A 16,290-nucleotide genomic window follows, 5' to 3' on the forward strand; every position below is an offset into this window, starting at 1 on the left:
CCACCACAGCCACCACAACCAGGAGATGGATGTCATTTCTTTCCCTTTCATTTTAGATGAAGATAAAGTAGCCTCTTTAAACTGTGTGTGCAATAAATTCAACATAGCCAGTGATGAGACAGATAAGGCACAATGTAATAGCCGGGACAGTTTAAACACTTCATTTTACAGTTGGAGAAACCAAGCCAGTGTTTCCCCACTCCCTTGGAAAAGTACGTTACTTTGCTCAGAGTGACCCAACAAACTAGTGGCAGAGTGAGGCCTCCTGACTTCTGGTCTAGCATTCTTTCCAATAATCCTGGCTGTGATAATTAAGGTAAATCGGCCTGGCGGCTTTCCTAGCATCTAGAATTCCTGGTCTGGACAAGTAGATCTTGAGAGCTGCTGTTGCAAGCCTTTCTTTTCCTCCTTATCTGTGTGATGATGAGGGTTTTTTTTTTTTCTTGCAAACTTTCTGTTTCATGGATAAAGGTTAAAAAGAGGACAGAAAGATGTTTTTGAAGCACTGAGACTATTCACAAGGCTGTGAAGGAAAACTTGTCTGGGGCTGATGTATTTAAAGTTTATGACCTCTGGGCTCTACACACTGACCTCTCCACCAGATGCTTTTGGTTTGTTTTTCTTTTGTCTCCTTTGCTATATTCTTCTGTGTTGTTCTTCTCCCTTATCAGCCTAGGTTTAAGGCCTACCCTTAAGTGCTCTGGGACATCACTGAGCCTTCTCGGTGGCTTTTACTATGCTTGCTTCAAGTCAATAAAATCGCTGATTATTCCTTTCTCAAGTGCATGGAAATGAGAGTGCCTACTGGCTAAAACAGTGCATGCTTGCTCTGCTCCAGCCACTTAACTCTCTAAAATCCGAGACTAGTAACTCTTGTCAACTGTGACTCTTGACAACTAATCTTTTCCATTCTTCATTTCCAGGTCTATTGTTCTGACATTTGCCATTTTTTTCTCTGACCCTGTTCCTGATTGGTGCAGCTGTTGAAGATGCTGCAGTTGCAGCATGTACATCTGGAACATTTGGCTGACTTGTTGAACTTCCCCCAGGGAGTACTCCAGGGGAAGCATGGGAAGGGTGGAGAGGCCAGAACAGTTGCCTGCAAGTAGAGATGCCAATAGTGTCTGGCCATTCTGTGGACCACCCTTGTAAAAATTCACCTCATTGTGACCCTCAGTTTCCCCACCTGCTCATTGAAGGCTCATGTTCTTTCAAAACTTCTGCAGCCCTGGAAGAAGATAAACTTTTGGCTGTGGGTTCTCTCACACAGCACTGTGAAAGGGATCAATGCATATCTGTTGAATGAATTAACATGTCAAGAAATCCTAGGAAACTGTTTTACCCTTCAAGGGACAGCATCCTTTCAGCTCCACTTGGCACTAGGCACTTGGCACTAGGCTTTGACTGTGCCCCCAGACTCACTCTGGGAGTGAGACTGCCTGATTCCCAGTCTGTTTGGCTCCCAGGCTCCTAGGTCTCCTTTTCTTCTGGCGAGCCATTGAATTGCAAACACAGCAGGCATGGTTTCATTCCAAACCCTGAACTGTTTTAATTAGTTTAACGTCTGTTAAACGCTTTGAAGATTGAAAGCAACAGATAAGTACTGGATGATGTTATTAACAACTGCAGTTAATTGCAAACATTTCTATTAATGCTAGTTTCTGCCTCCTTTTCTTTGCTCCACGTTCTTTCCAAGGTTCCCAAATTCTTCTCAGCCTCCCCCCCTCCTGCCCTCCCCCATAGCGGCGCTGAAGGGTTAAACCAGGGTGGAGTCCAGAGATGAACGACAGCGGCAGTCACCAACTGCAACGGGGCAAGCGGGAAGAGCTGGGTGGGGCTGCCAGGCAGAGGTGAACCCCCACGCCCCCAGGCCCCGCCCCACGGCTGGAGGCCCGAGTGGAACGGCAGGGGGCGGGGCGCCCAGGCCTGGCGGGCTCGTGGTTGGGCGTCCCGGCCGCCCCTTGAGGCATGGGGCGGGGTAGGTGAGGACCTCCTCCCTCATTCCCTCTTGGGCCGAGCCGCCCCTCTCTCCCGCCCCTCCTCCTCCTTTTCCCACCCCTCGGAGTGGAGCTGCACATGCGGCTGCTCCCTGTTCTGTCCCGCCCAGCCACCGTCGCTCAGGAACGGGTCCCTGCAGCCCCCAGCCGATGGCAGGACAGTAGCCGCCTGTCAGGGGTCGTGAAGGGCTGAGGCAGAGGCAGAGGCTCCCGGGCCTCAGATAGTGGCTGTCTCTGGAGGCCATGGGCTACCCCGAGGTAGAGCGCAGGGAACCCCTGCCTGCAGCAGCGCCAAGGGAGCGGGGCAGCCAGGGCTGCGGCTGTCGCGGGGCCCCTGCTCGGGCGGGCGAAGGGAACAGCTGCCGGCTCTTCCTGGGTTTCTTTGGCCTCTCGCTGGCCCTCCACCTGCTGACGCTGTGCTGCTACCTAGAGTTGCGATCCGAATTGCGGCGGGAACGGGGCACCGAGTCCCGCCTCAGCGGCCCGGGTGCTCCTGGCACCTCTGGCACCCTAAGCAGCCCTGGTAACCTCGACCCTGTGGGTCCCATCACCCGCCACCTCGGGCAGCCGTCCTTTCAACAGCAGCCTTTGGAACCAGGAGAAGATCCACTCCCCCCTGACTCCCAGGACCGGCACCAGGTGAGTCACCTAGGAGGGGCGGCGGCCTTGGAGGCCCCCTCCCCTGCTAGGTTGGGCGGGGGCCTGCGCCGCAGGGCTCGGGGGACTCTGCCACTCAGAGCCAAGTTACAGGGCAGGACCTGGGAGTGGGCCGGAGAGCTAGGGAGAGGTTGTCCAGGGCAGGTTGTCCTCAGTTCCTGTCTTGGCTCATCCAGACCCTCTCGGGTCCCATGGACTTGGAAAGCCCAGCCTGCATGCGCCGCCCCCGGGGGGGTGTGGGCTGCTTCGGGAAAAGTTGGCTGGCCTCGCACCCCGGCCGGCAGAGAGGTGCCTGCGCCGCCCCCGTGGCCGTCTAACGGCGAGCAGCTTGGCCCCTGGTGCCCCTGGTGAGGTTCCCTGCCCGCGGTGCTTGTTTCTTCGTGTCCCGAGCTGATGCCAGCACTAGCAGGCTCCTCTTTGGAGTTGGAGCTGTAAACAGCTGTAATAACTGTTCCACGCCCGTCGAAACAACTTTTAACCAACGATACTTTCAGCGCCGGGTTCTTGTGCGCTGACCAGAACGTGAGCTTTTTCACACTTACCTGCAATTTGACACTGATTGTCCTCGGTGTTCTAGAGAGGATCAGCGCCCCTGAGGAATTCTGGTAGAAATATGCCGTCTTGCTAGACAACTTCTGAACAGCAATTTAAAAAATCTATGGAAATAAAACTCACCCTTTGCATGCCGGTTCTGACACTCTTGTTGATGGAGTGGGGTGCAGTGGGTGTGAAGAATTTTCATTATCGCTAGCTCCAGAACAGGAAGTTGGATTTTTGTTTTGTTTTTGGTATTCTTTCGAGTGTTTGTATCCCTTTTAGCAAACCATTAGCTTGGTTATTTTCCTAACTCTTTCTTCAGGTAAATTCAGTGTACTTGATATTAAGTATTCTCGTGGTTGCCAAAGTTGTCTTACATGTGAGTCTTAGGCAAGGCAACCAAGGATCTTTTTGAGGTGGTTAAAGACTAATGGTTAGTTTGTACCTTTTTGAGAAAACGACAGGTTGTGTAAGTAACTTACTTATACAAGGCGAGGCATGGAAGCCTGTACTTGGTGCTGCGTTCATAGTCATTGTCACAACTCTAGGAACATTGTGTTACTTTGACCTTCAAAGTTGTACACTTTAGAGCTGTCACATTCATAACAATACTCTGTCAGGACTGACACTTTTCTCTTTTACAGTGTGCTTTGTAAAATTGCCCCAGCCCAAAAATGCCTTTCAAATACACTCCAATTTATATAACAGCTTATCAAAGAAGAGAATCTGCAGATGTGCTTCTCATACTTGAAACTTTAAACACGATGGCTGGATGATAACTAATTAGGACTCTGGGTCTTTTATTTATGTCCCTGCTCCTCATCCCCAGTAGAAGTACTTAACAGCTGCACATTAATATTCTGTAAAAAAGTATCAGAGAATTCAACTTCTTTACTCAAATGGTGGTCAAGGATTTTTGGCATTCGGGGTGGACAGAGTCATGTTTATAGATTGGGGATTAGCAGGCCAGCTGTATTCTAGAGCTTCTGTGATGGCAGGGGACTCTCACAGCTTTGTAATGGCATTTAGTTGCTTACACTTGTGTAGCACTAAAATACTCAGGTGTTTCAACACAGTTCCTTATCTCTTGTCCTTTAGTCTTTCTATTTTAGTCCTTTGGGACAGTCGAAACAATGATAGTAGCTCTTTACATTTTTTGGTATCAACTTGGAATTGAAGTTTTTCAGATTTGTAAGGTACCACCTGAGTCTATTTTATTGATTTCTTTGGAGAACATATAGGCCCCGAGGGAGAAGTAAATGGCCCAGGATATCATAGCTTGAGTCAAAACTAGGATGAATTTGCTCTTTCGTCTTCCAATTTAGTACACATTAACCCATCATATAGTGTCTACAAAAAAGAAAATTTGAGAGGAACGAAGCAACAACAGGTTGGAGCTCCATAGTGGACTTTTTACAAAATGACAGGCTCAGATCTGTGTCATTTTGTTCTGCTCTGACTACATTTTGACCAGACTAAGTTTCATCATATGCTCCTTATTTGTCTTGAACTTCACTTTCAGGAAAATTGAAATGTAGGTGAAGAAATTTTAGCTCAGATTCAACTTGTTTCTCTTGAGGATATTAGTTTTAGCCTATAAATAAACAAATATATGAATAAATAAATAAAGGAAAAGTTGATTGGCTAATCGAGTTAAATTGATGTGCTACATCTTGGGTAGAATTTCTAGTGCCCTGGTGCACCCTCTGCTGGTTTTACAGTGACATTTAATTGTACTATCTGCTGACAGTCAAAATTCTAAGTTGTGCTGACAGATTCTGATTCATAAATAAGGAAGTAAACCGCCTCATGGGACTGGGCCACATAGGTCATATTTTATATTTTAGTTTTTCAATGTAAGCAGCTGCTGTTACAGCAAGTCTTGGACAGAGTGGACCAGAGACAAAAACATGCATCCTCCAGTGGGCAATACATTTGGGTTTCCTAACAGTATATTTAGAAAAAGTGAAGGCAAGCTGGTGACACTAAACTGTGGTGAGCAGAACAGTCAGCGGCATTTCATCATGTAAGGTCACACATATATTTAGGCAAAGGTGAAGTTACCTATACTTATGAGATGATTGGACTGTGGGCTCTCCAATTATGATTCAAGGAAGGACTCTAGAAATCACTGAAGGTGTATGTATAGCATACTGCAATAAAAAAAAAAAACACAACAGGATACAGAAGGAATTTGGGTCATAAAGCAGGAACATCAGCAAATTTCTACAAGGGAGTTGTTAGAAAAGTAGGGACACAGTTGCTGATCATAAAGAGTGAGAGGTAGCATCTGGAGTTATGGGCCGTCTCCTTTAGCTGAAAGAGATAAGGAGCTGTATCTGGATACTTAGGAAGGATTAGCTTAAGAGCTAGGGATACACCAGTGGTGCCTGAATTTGATAACAAATAATTAAAAACATTAAAAATCACTGGATCACACTATAGAGAAAAAGGTCTGGTCATGATTATATCCCTCAAATGTCAAAAACATGGTGGAAAATCTCAGGAATGTGTCAACAACAAAACAAAACTTTTTTTCCATGAAGAAGATCAAAAGTGAATTTTTGTCTATCATCAGACAGAAAATCCTGGTGGCTGTTCCTTAAGAAAAAGCTAGCAGCCGATTGATAAAACTCTCCAGAAACCCAATTAAATTGTTCAAAAGGGGAGTTTTTAGTTGTTTTTTTTTCAGTCTGGAGAGAGAGAGAGAGAGAGAGAGAGAGAGAGAGAGAGAGAGAGAGAGAGAGAGAGAGAGAGAGAGAGAGAGAGAGAAGAGAGAGAACACAGTCTTTCAAATCAGGAGAGAGATGAGTATGGTTAGTATGTTCGTGTAATGTAATGATCTAAGCTGAATAAATGTAATTTTCCCTGTGTTAGATACAGTGTTAAGTATTAGATGTCTTTTAATGTTTGAAAAAGTTATGTCGAGAGAGATAAATAAAGGTAGCATCTCATAATCTAAACTACAGGCAGATCAATAGAAATTTATTCAGGACTGTTGGAGTTGTTTGAGGTACATTCCTAATTATTTGAGGTGATGTCATAGAAGGCAGTTTTAATGTTCTACAGAGATCTTTAGGTATAACTAGATATATCATTAGCATACTAAGATTTGATATTCCTAATAACTAAGTATCATTCTAGGTGATTCATGTTGACCATAACAGAACCCACGAATTATGGAATCTAGATAAGTTGTTTATGGAGTTTAAATGCAGACTTTTCAGTGTGTTCATTAAGGCTTCTGATGAACTGGTTTCGTGATATACCTCTCAATTTCACTCCTGGAAGTCATCCACCAAATTCTCTTTGGGGATTATTCTGTAGTTTTTACTGATTTTCGTCTTAATACATCTGCCTTTACATTAAAGATCATCAGAAATCTATCTTCTGTAGTGTCTTTTATGATTCCTATCAGCACTAGTTATAGCTAAGTAGAAAAATAGTTGTTGAACTGAATTATTTTTGGGACTTGGGTAACATTTTATGTAAAACAAAGGCATTTTATAAAACAGGCCTGTTTCTCTCTGGTCCTGCTAAGTCTGTGAACTGTCAGTTTTGCTTAGGTAAATAGTTCCATTGGTAATGTTTCACTGGTTTCTAAAATAATTAGAAATTGAGTGGAAAAGAGGAGTCCTAACCATGTGATCCATTTCTTATTCTCACACTTTCCCTCTAAGATGGTACTAAAAGCTTTTTGTAATACATCGTTTGATATTTTATTTGCTTTTAGGTCTCATCTTTCTCTCTTAGATTTTGTGAAAAATGATCTGTAATTTATCTGTAACTACCTTAGAGAGAAGATCTCTTTATACTAGAGAATTTCTGAAGCGATTTTAATTCCCAAGAACATTACCAAGAAAAGCCTTGTGCCTTTGTCTGCAAGGCAGCCATTGGAGAGAACCATCTTTGTTTGACTCCTCTGTAAACACCCAGCACTTATTTCCTCATTTCTATTCTTTTTTTTCACATTTTATTGACATATAATACAAATACAGAAAAGCATACACATCGTAATTGTACCATTTGATGAAATATTACAGAGTGAGCACACTCATGTTGCTTGCACCTAAGTCAAGAAATAAATACTTTTAACATCCTGCAAACCCTTAATTGTGCCCATCTTTATCACTGTATCATCCTCACTCTCCAAAGATAATGAATGTCCTGACTTCTATTACCAGAAATAATTTTGTTCATTTTGAACTGTACATAAATGAAATCAGATATATGTAGTCTTTTGAGTCTTATGGTTTTTGGTTAACACTATATTTGTTTTAACCATACTGTGACAGACAGAGATATTTTTTAATTTTTAATTTTGTATATTCTGCTATTGAGATATATCATAATTTATAAATTCCTTATCATGGTAATAAAATATTGATTATTTCCAGTTTGGAATTATTATGAATAATGATGTTTCGGATAATTTTATGCATGTCTTTTGGTTCCAATTATAAGAATTTCCATTGAATATATACCTAGGATTAGTTTCTATGCAATGGAAAATACATATTTTGAAATTATTGACAGTTTTTCTAAGTTATTGATGATTTGTATCTCACCAACAATGTATGAGAATTGCAGTTTTTCTATACCTTGCAATCACAGCCATTCTGGGGAGTGGGTTTGTCGTGATATCTTGTTATTGTATGTGATATTGGGGATGGAACCCTCGGGTATGCTAGGTAAATAGTCTACCAGTGAGTTACATACTTAATTTTATCTTGGGATTTTAAGGAATTCTTCTCAGAAGAGACTGATGAGGTTGTGTTCCTTATCAATATTATCAATTTGGATATCTTTGTGAAGTAATTTTCCATCTTTTTTGCCTATTTTACTGTCAAATTTCCCTATTATTACAGATTTCTTATATAATTAAAAATATGTTTGTGTTTTCAATTATGTGTATGTGTGCTTGTGTATATGTGGGGGTATGTGAGTGCAGGTTCCTGCAGAGACCAGAAGAGGGCTCTGGATTCCCAGGGACTAGAGTTATAAGACAGTTGCTAGCCTTCTGACATGTGTGTTTCAAACCAAACTCATATCCTCCTCAGGAGCAACAAGCACTCTTGACTGCAGAACCATCTCTGTAGCCCTAGAAATCTTTATATACCATGGAAATGGATTCTTAGATTTTGCAAAATATTCCCAAATTTGTGACCTGCTTTTATAATAACTTTTGATGAACAGAAGGCTTTAATTTTAATGTGTCAAAATTTTCAATATTTTTTTCATGAATAGTGTTTTTGTATCCTGTTTAAGAAATATTTTTTCCAGGGCTGAAGACATGGTTCAGTGGTTAAGAGCATGTACTGCTTTTGCAGAGGACCAGAGTTTGGTTCCTCACACTCACCATCAGGCAGCCCACAACCACCTAACTTCATCCCCAGATTATCTGAAGCCCTCTTTTACACACACATGCATGCACGCACACATGAGCACAACACCCAAAACAAATCATTTAAAAAAAGAAGTATTTGCTGACTTTGAAATCATTAGACATGCTCATACATTATCATTTAGAAGTTTTATATTTGTGCCATTCATGGATTTACAGGCCACCTGGGATTGATTTTGTGTATAGTGGAGACATAGAGGTCAGACTCTATGTTTTTCCATACAAGTATCCAACTGATTTAGTCCTTTTTATTATAAGGATTTTTTCTACTTTTCTACATTCTTACTTTTTCATCCATCCATTGTTTATATACACCCCAAATTGTTTCTGAACTGTTTATTCTAGTCTGTTGATCTGTTTCTCATCAGTCTGTTTCCTGTTGCTATAACAAAATAATTGAGGATAGGTACTTGAAAGTAAAAGAGATTACTTAGGTCATTTAGGGATTCAAAAAACATCCATTCAGCTTTAGTGAGGGTGCTCTTGGCTGGATAGCAAAATGGTGGAGAAAGAGAAATAAAAGTGCAGAAAAGTGAAAAATTGCATGGGTTGGCCTCATTTTGTAGCAGCCTACCCCTTCAAGAACTAATATACTCTGTAAGAAAAGGATGAATCATTTCAGAAGGCAGTGCCTTCAGTGGTCCAATTACCTTGCACTGAGCTCTACCTCTTAAAAGTTCTACCATATCAACAGTGCCACACTGAGGGCTAAGCATCCATCACATGAATCCTTGGGATACAAAACCATAATCAGATGTCACTGAACCCTATAATAAGCTTTTTGGTATCCGGGAAAGCAAGTCCTTCCAACTTGTTCATATGCTTTAAAACCACCTTGGATACTCTTAGCGTTCACATTTTCACATGTATTTTAGAATCAGCTTTTTTACGTGCCTCAAGAAAAGAGAAACCTCTTAGAATTTTTATTGCAATTACATTATATTAGTTAAGGTTACTTATCTATTGCCATGATAAAGCACCTTGACCAACACAACTTGTAAAAGAGTTTAATTGAGCTTACAGTTGCAGAAGGATGATGGAGTGAGGGTGGGGTGACAGGCAACTAGAACAGCACCTCCGAGCTCATATTTTGATCCACTAGTAGGAAACACAGCGCACCAGGAACAGTGAAAGTCTTTTGAAACCTCAAGCCCTCCCCCTGTAACACACCTCCTCTAACAAGGCCATAGCTCCTAATCCTTCCCAAAGAGTTACAGCAATTGGGACCAAGTATTCAAACATATGAGCCCATGGGTGACATTCGTATTCACCACATAAAACTCAACTTAGGAGGTCACATCTTCCAATTCAGGAACATGATATATCCTTCCATATCTTTAATTCTTGCGTAATTTTCTCAGTAATACTTTTTATTTATATTTATTTATTTATTTATTTATTTATTTATTTAGTTAGTTAGTTAGTTAGTTAGTTAGTTTTTATTTTTTGAGACAGGGCCTCTGTGTGTTGCCCTGGAACTCACTCGGTAGACCAGGCTGGCTTGGAACTCACAAAGATCCACCCGCCTCTGCCTCCGGAGTGCTTGTGCCACCACTGCCTGGTCAGAGAGGGTATCCAAGGTATGTTTTTAAATGTCATTATAAATGATATGATGGATGCTGTGGTTCACTGTGTAGATTCCACTTCAGAAATGCAGGATTTATGTTCTTAAGTAACAAGGGTACTGTCAGAGAGTTCAGCTGGGAGTTGTCTTTTGAAGAAAATGTTTTCAATCAAGGAGAAACTTCCTTCCAGGGCTGCCTGCATCTAATGACTAACCAGTGCAGAGCTATAAATCACTTCCCTTTTCTTCCAAATCGGGAAAACATTGAAGAGTCATATACCAGCCATACCAGCTCAAGAGCTCAATAGAAATTTGGTTAGGGCAATTTGCACATATGTTGATCTCCAAAGCACTATTTAATAAAAATCCTGCATGGCATTCTAAGTCTTTCAATTGACTTGGTAGGAAATCCAGTGTGGGGCTACATAATTTTTAATTTTTTGTGGTTGTAATGTAATTACATCATTCCCCCTTCAAACCCTACCTCCATCCAAACCCTCCCATGTAGCTTCCCTTGCTTTCATTCAAATTCATGACCTTTTTTTCTTTTAATTGCTTTAAATTTAACTTTAATTGCTTCTTGCTCATGTTTAGAAATCTAGTTTAACTTTATGTATTAAGTTTGTATCCAGCAGTTTGCTGAACTCACTTACTGATCCTAATAATTTATTTGCATGTTCTTTTGGATTTTCCACATGTCTATCAAAAGGTTTATAAAAAATATTTGTACATTTTTGTTCTTTTTCTTTTTAATCTATATACCTTAAAAGTTTTTCTGTTGGCCAATTATTCCTGGGCATGGGGCTTGCCCTAAAGTGTGGTTGGTATACCCGGTGACGCTCCATTGGAGAAAACTGACTTTCCCTTTGCCAGCTGCTATCAATTGCAGATTGATTTTTGGTTGGGGTTGGGACCCAGAGTTCACATCACCCTCTCAGTGTGGGGATGTCTGGCTTGAACCTATTCAGGTCTTGTGAATGCTTTCCCAATCTCTCTCAGTCCATATGCGTATCAGTCCTGTTGTGTCAGGAAGATACTGTTTTCTTGGAGTTGTCTCTCTCATTTGGTTCTTACAATGCTTCCTCTTGTTTGTCTGACCTGATTTTCATTTTTTTTTTCTGGTATCTATCTGTCTGTCTATCTATCTATCTATCTATCTATCTATCTATCTATCTATCTATCTATTCTTCTCTCATATATTACATCTCAACTGCAGTTTCCCCTCCCTCTCCTCCTCCCAGCCACCCCCTCTCTTCCCCAGATTCACTCCTCCATTTCCCTTCGTAAAAGAGTAACCTTCCAGGGATACCAAGTGAAGTTGACATAACAAGTTGCATTAAGACTAGGCATAAACCTTTATATCAAGGCTGGACAAGGCACCCCAATAAGAGGAAAAGGGTCCCCAAAGCAGGCAGAAGAGTCATAGACAGCCCCCACTCCCACTGTTAGGAGTCCCACCAGAACACCAAGTCACACAACCGTAATATACTCCCACTGTTAGGAGTCCCACCAGAACACCAAGCTACACATCCATAACATATATGCACAGAGCCTGGTGCAGACCCATACAGGATCCACAATCGTCACTTCAGTCTCTGTGAGCACCTATGAGCCCAAGTTAGTTGATTCTGGCTCCTACAATCCTTCCTCTCTCTTCTGTGAAATTCCCCGAGCTCTGCCTAATGTTTGGCTGTGGGTCTCTGCCATCTGCTCCCATCAGTTGCTGGGTGGAGCCTCTCTGATGATGATTATGCTAGACTCCAATCTATGAGTATAGAGTATCATTAGGAATCATACACACACACACACACACACACACACACACACACACACACACACACACAGAGAGAGAGAGAGAGAGAGAGAGAGAGAGAGAGAGAGAGAGAGAGAGAGAGAGAGAGAGAACATGATATTGATGATATTGGGTGTGGAGGGAGGTGGGAAATCTGAGAGAAGTTGGGGGAGGGGAAAAATATGATCCAAATACATTGTATGAAAAAAAACTTTAAAAATAAAAAATTAAAACATTTTCTTTATTATACTGGCCAGAATGTTTAGACTAATGTTGAATAGAAGTAGTAATAGCAGACATCCTTACTCACTTCTGAACATTGGAGGAAAACTACCATTTTACTGTTTGTCATAGGTTTTTATTATTGTTGTTAGTTTTAAGAGATATTTATCAACTTTAAATTTTTCTTCTAGTTTTCCAAGGTTTTTGAATAACATAAGGAATTATGTCATTTTATCACATGGTTTTCTTTTATATATTGAATTAGACACAGGAGTTTATCTCCCTTATTCTGTTAATGTGGTATGAAGTCAACCTTATTACCCTTAAGATAAAGCCTCTTTAGTTCCAATGTACTGTCCAGTGCATATATGTCTGGAATTATTTTACTAACCTTTCATTTAGAATCTTTGATCTTTATTTAGAGTTAGAGAGATTAGCATGCAATTTACTCTCATTATCAAGTTTGGATATCAATGTTATTTTATGCTGTCATTACTATTCCATTTATTTTATTTGTTGCTTACAATCATTCATGTAACATTGGTAATATTTTTTTCCTTAACTGTTTGGAAGGATTCATGAAGCCATTTTACCCTAAAGGAGGTTAAATTGTGTTTGGTATCTTAATAGATATAGGACATTCAGACAATAACTAACAAAAAATAAAGTACTTAGAAATAAAAAACAAAGAGCGTAAGAGACCTGAGCACTGAAAACTATAAAACAATGATGAAATAATTGAAGAAAGCAGAAGTAAATGAAAACATATTCCATAAATGTGTATGAGAAAAAGTAAAATTGGTGAAATGTCCATACTATCCAAAGAAAACTGTGGATTCAGTGAAAACCTCATCAAGATTCCAATGACACAATCCAGGAGTGATGTCTCATAATTCTAGCACTTGGGAGACAAAGGCAAAAGGATTGTGAGTTCAAGAGTAGCCTTGAATATGGTGAGACCTTATCTCAACAAACCAAACAACAAAACAATTCAATGGCATGTGTCACAGAAATAGAAATTCTGAAATTACAGGGAACCACAAAATATCTTAATCTATTTCTATTATCAATTGTACATCTTATTTTTCTACTACTCTGGCTGTTTTGCCATATGTTTGTTTGCTTTTGAATGAATGGCCTAATTTATATATAATATTTATAATATTATATATAATAAAAATTCTATGTATAACAGAATTTATATATATCTATATATCTATATCTATATATATCTATATATCTATATCTATATATATCTCCTATAGTACAAATGTTTTGAGGCCTCAGTTGTTTTAGTCTTTATCCAGATAGGATTTATATTTCTGGAAGTTGGCCTCAGGTGCTAGCAATCCTATGTCAACTTAATCCACCATGATATTGAGATCATCTGAAACTGGCTTTTTGTCCAAATGAAAGTTGATTTACTATTCATTTAAACTATTATTCTAATTCAGAACCCAAAGATTGGTACTTTTTCCTAGGTTCTTGTTCCCAGATGGGTCATAAATTTCAGTTCTTTTCTTCTTTTTCTCCCCTGACTCTATGTTCAGCCTTTTAATAGTATGACATGTTATTATAAGAGTTGCCATGGTCATGGTGTCTCTTCACAGCAATAGAACTCCTAAGACAGTGGTACACAGATGTGGAGATATAACTGTTGAGTAGGTCAGAGGGAATTCCTGCAGTCATGGAATTTTGAGTCAAGTGAATAGGCTAGCACAATTCCATTTGATGATGAAGCAAGCAGTAGGGTTAATCTTACAGCTTGGATTATTTGGAACATATGATAATTTGGAACAAAAAAAGATGAACACCTGACTCAAACTTTTGAAATCAAGGGACATTTTTCTTGACAAAGCATCTTCTGAGTTTAAAACTGAAAAAAAATTATTAGTTGAATAATTTTGTTTTCAGTAATAGGAACTGAATATGCAAAGGCTTGGAGGTGAGAGAGAACATAATATGTTCAAAGAGTGGAAAAATATAATATTTATAAAGCCATAGTTATCAATCCATTATGATGCTGGCTTAAAGATAGACATTATAAGTCATTGGAACAGAGTTGAGAACCCTTATATTATAACCAATTTGTTTTTGAAAAACAAAACAAAACAAAAACAAGACAGTTCACTGGAGTACAAGATTCCCTATTCAAGTAATGGTGCTGGGAAAATCATATATCCACATTTTAAAAAAGAGTGAACTTTAAAAAATAGGCCTAATTGACCTAAATAGACATTTCTCAAAAGCAGACATACAGATGTGCAATAGCTATATGAAAATAACTATAGGAATATCACTAGTCACCAGGGAAATGCAAATTAAAACTACCATTAGAGACACACACCATAATATCAAACTATATGGATATATGGAATTGTTTCTAAAGTTTAAAATAGAACTCTCATATGATTCAGCAATCCTACTACTGGATATATGTTATAGTTTGAATATGAAATGTCCCCCATAGGCTCATGTTTGAATACTCAGTCACCAGCTGGTGGAACTGTTTGGGAAGGTTGTGGAACCTTTAGGAGGTAGAGTCACAGCCTAAAGGTAGGTTTTACAGCCTAGCTTGGCTTCTTTTTTTTTTCTTCATTTTTCTTTATTAAGAAATTTTCTACTCGCTATACATACCACCCACAGATCCCCCCTCCTCCCTCCTCCCACCCCTCAGCCCTCCCTCCCAAGCCACCCCACATCCCCACATCCCCCAAATCAAGGTCTCCCATGGGGAGTCAGCAGAGCCTAGCACACTGAGCCTAGGCAGGTCCAAGCTCCTTCCCTCTGCACCAAGGCTGTGCAAGGCGTCACACCACAGGCACCAGATTCCCAGAAGCCTGCCCATGCACCAGGGACAGATCCCGATCCCCCTGCCTGGGTGCCCCCCAAACAGTTCGAGCCAAACAGTTCAAGACAAAATAAGTCTTCCATATCCAGAGGGCCTAGTCCAGTCCAATGGGGGCTCCACAGCCACCAGTCCACAGTTCATGGGCTTCCACTAGTGTGGCCGGTCATCTGTGCACGTCCTCCCATCATGATCTCGACGTCCCTCCCCTGCAGAATCCCTCCTCTCTCTCATGGATTGGATTCCCAGAGCTCAGCCTGGTGCCTGGCCGTGGATCTCTGCATCTGCCTCCATCAGCCACTGGACAAAGGCTCTATGATGACCTAGCTTGGCTTCTTATTTACTTTCTGCTTCTGTAGTGTGGATTCAGTGTGAGGAGACAGCTTCCTCCTGCTGCTGCCGCCTTCCCTACTATGTTGGAATGTATTCCCTTGAACTGTAATCCAAAGTAATCCAACTGTAATCCAACTTTCCTCTCGAAAGTTGCTTCTTGTCAGGTATTTTGTATCGTATATATCCAATGAAAATGAACTCATTCTTAGGAAGAGACATCTGGACTCTTTGTGTTTATTGTAGCACTATTTGCAGTAGCTAACATTGGAAATAACTTATGTAGTCATCAGCTCAGGTGCTGGATGGGTAAGAAAATGTGGTACAGCCAGTATGGTGATGGTACCTGTAGTCAGAGTACTGAGGTAGAATGACTTCAAGTTTAAGGCCAGTCTGCGGCACATACCAAAACCTTATCTGAAAACAAACAAGCAAAACAACCTGCAAAAATGAAATAAAACAGAAAATGTGGCACATATTCATAATGGAATACTAGTCAATCATAAAGACAATGAAATCCTGTTATTTGTGACAGTGTAAATGGAACTGGAAGTAATTAAATGAAATAAGTCAGGCACAGAAAGACAAATACTATATGGTCTCGTTCACATGTGGAATAAAAAGTTAATACTACAAACTCTAAGAGTAGAATAGAGTGGTGGTTACCAGATGGTGGGGAGTAAGTGAGGGTTAAAGAGGAGTGATAGGGAATAATTGATCAATAAGTATTAAATTACAGTTACATGGAAAAAGATCAGCTGTTATGCTATTGCAAAGTAGAATGACCGTAGATAATGTATGTTTCAAAACACTATAAGAAATTATTTTGTATAGAGGCTCACCAAGACTGAAGCGGCAATCATGGAGCTTGCCTGGGTCTGTGCTAGGTCCTTTACATAAATGTTATGGTTGTGTAGCTTGGTGGTTTTGTGGGACTCC

At 40.5% G+C, this 16,290-nt stretch overlaps 1 protein-coding gene across 8 annotated transcripts in view; it reads left to right on the top strand.

Annotated features, from left to right (window-relative positions):
* Positions 1–2,060: 2,060 nt before the first annotated feature.
* Eda (ectodysplasin A) overlaps positions 2,061–16,290 on the top strand; it is a 386,616-nt gene continuing 372,386 nt past the window's right edge. For all 8 annotated transcript variants that reach the window (XM_059251060.1, XM_059251061.1, XM_059251067.1 and 5 more), the window contains exon 1: positions 2,061–2,636. In XM_059251060.1, the coding sequence (XP_059107043.1) occupies positions 2,241–2,636 (396 nt within the window). In that variant the 5' untranslated portion in view covers positions 2,061–2,240. The remainder of the gene's footprint in view (positions 2,637–16,290) is intronic.

Source organism: Peromyscus eremicus, chromosome X, assembly GCF_949786415.1.
Source record: "Peromyscus eremicus chromosome X, PerEre_H2_v1, whole genome shotgun sequence".
NCBI lineage: Eukaryota > Metazoa > Chordata > Mammalia > Rodentia > Cricetidae > Peromyscus > Peromyscus eremicus.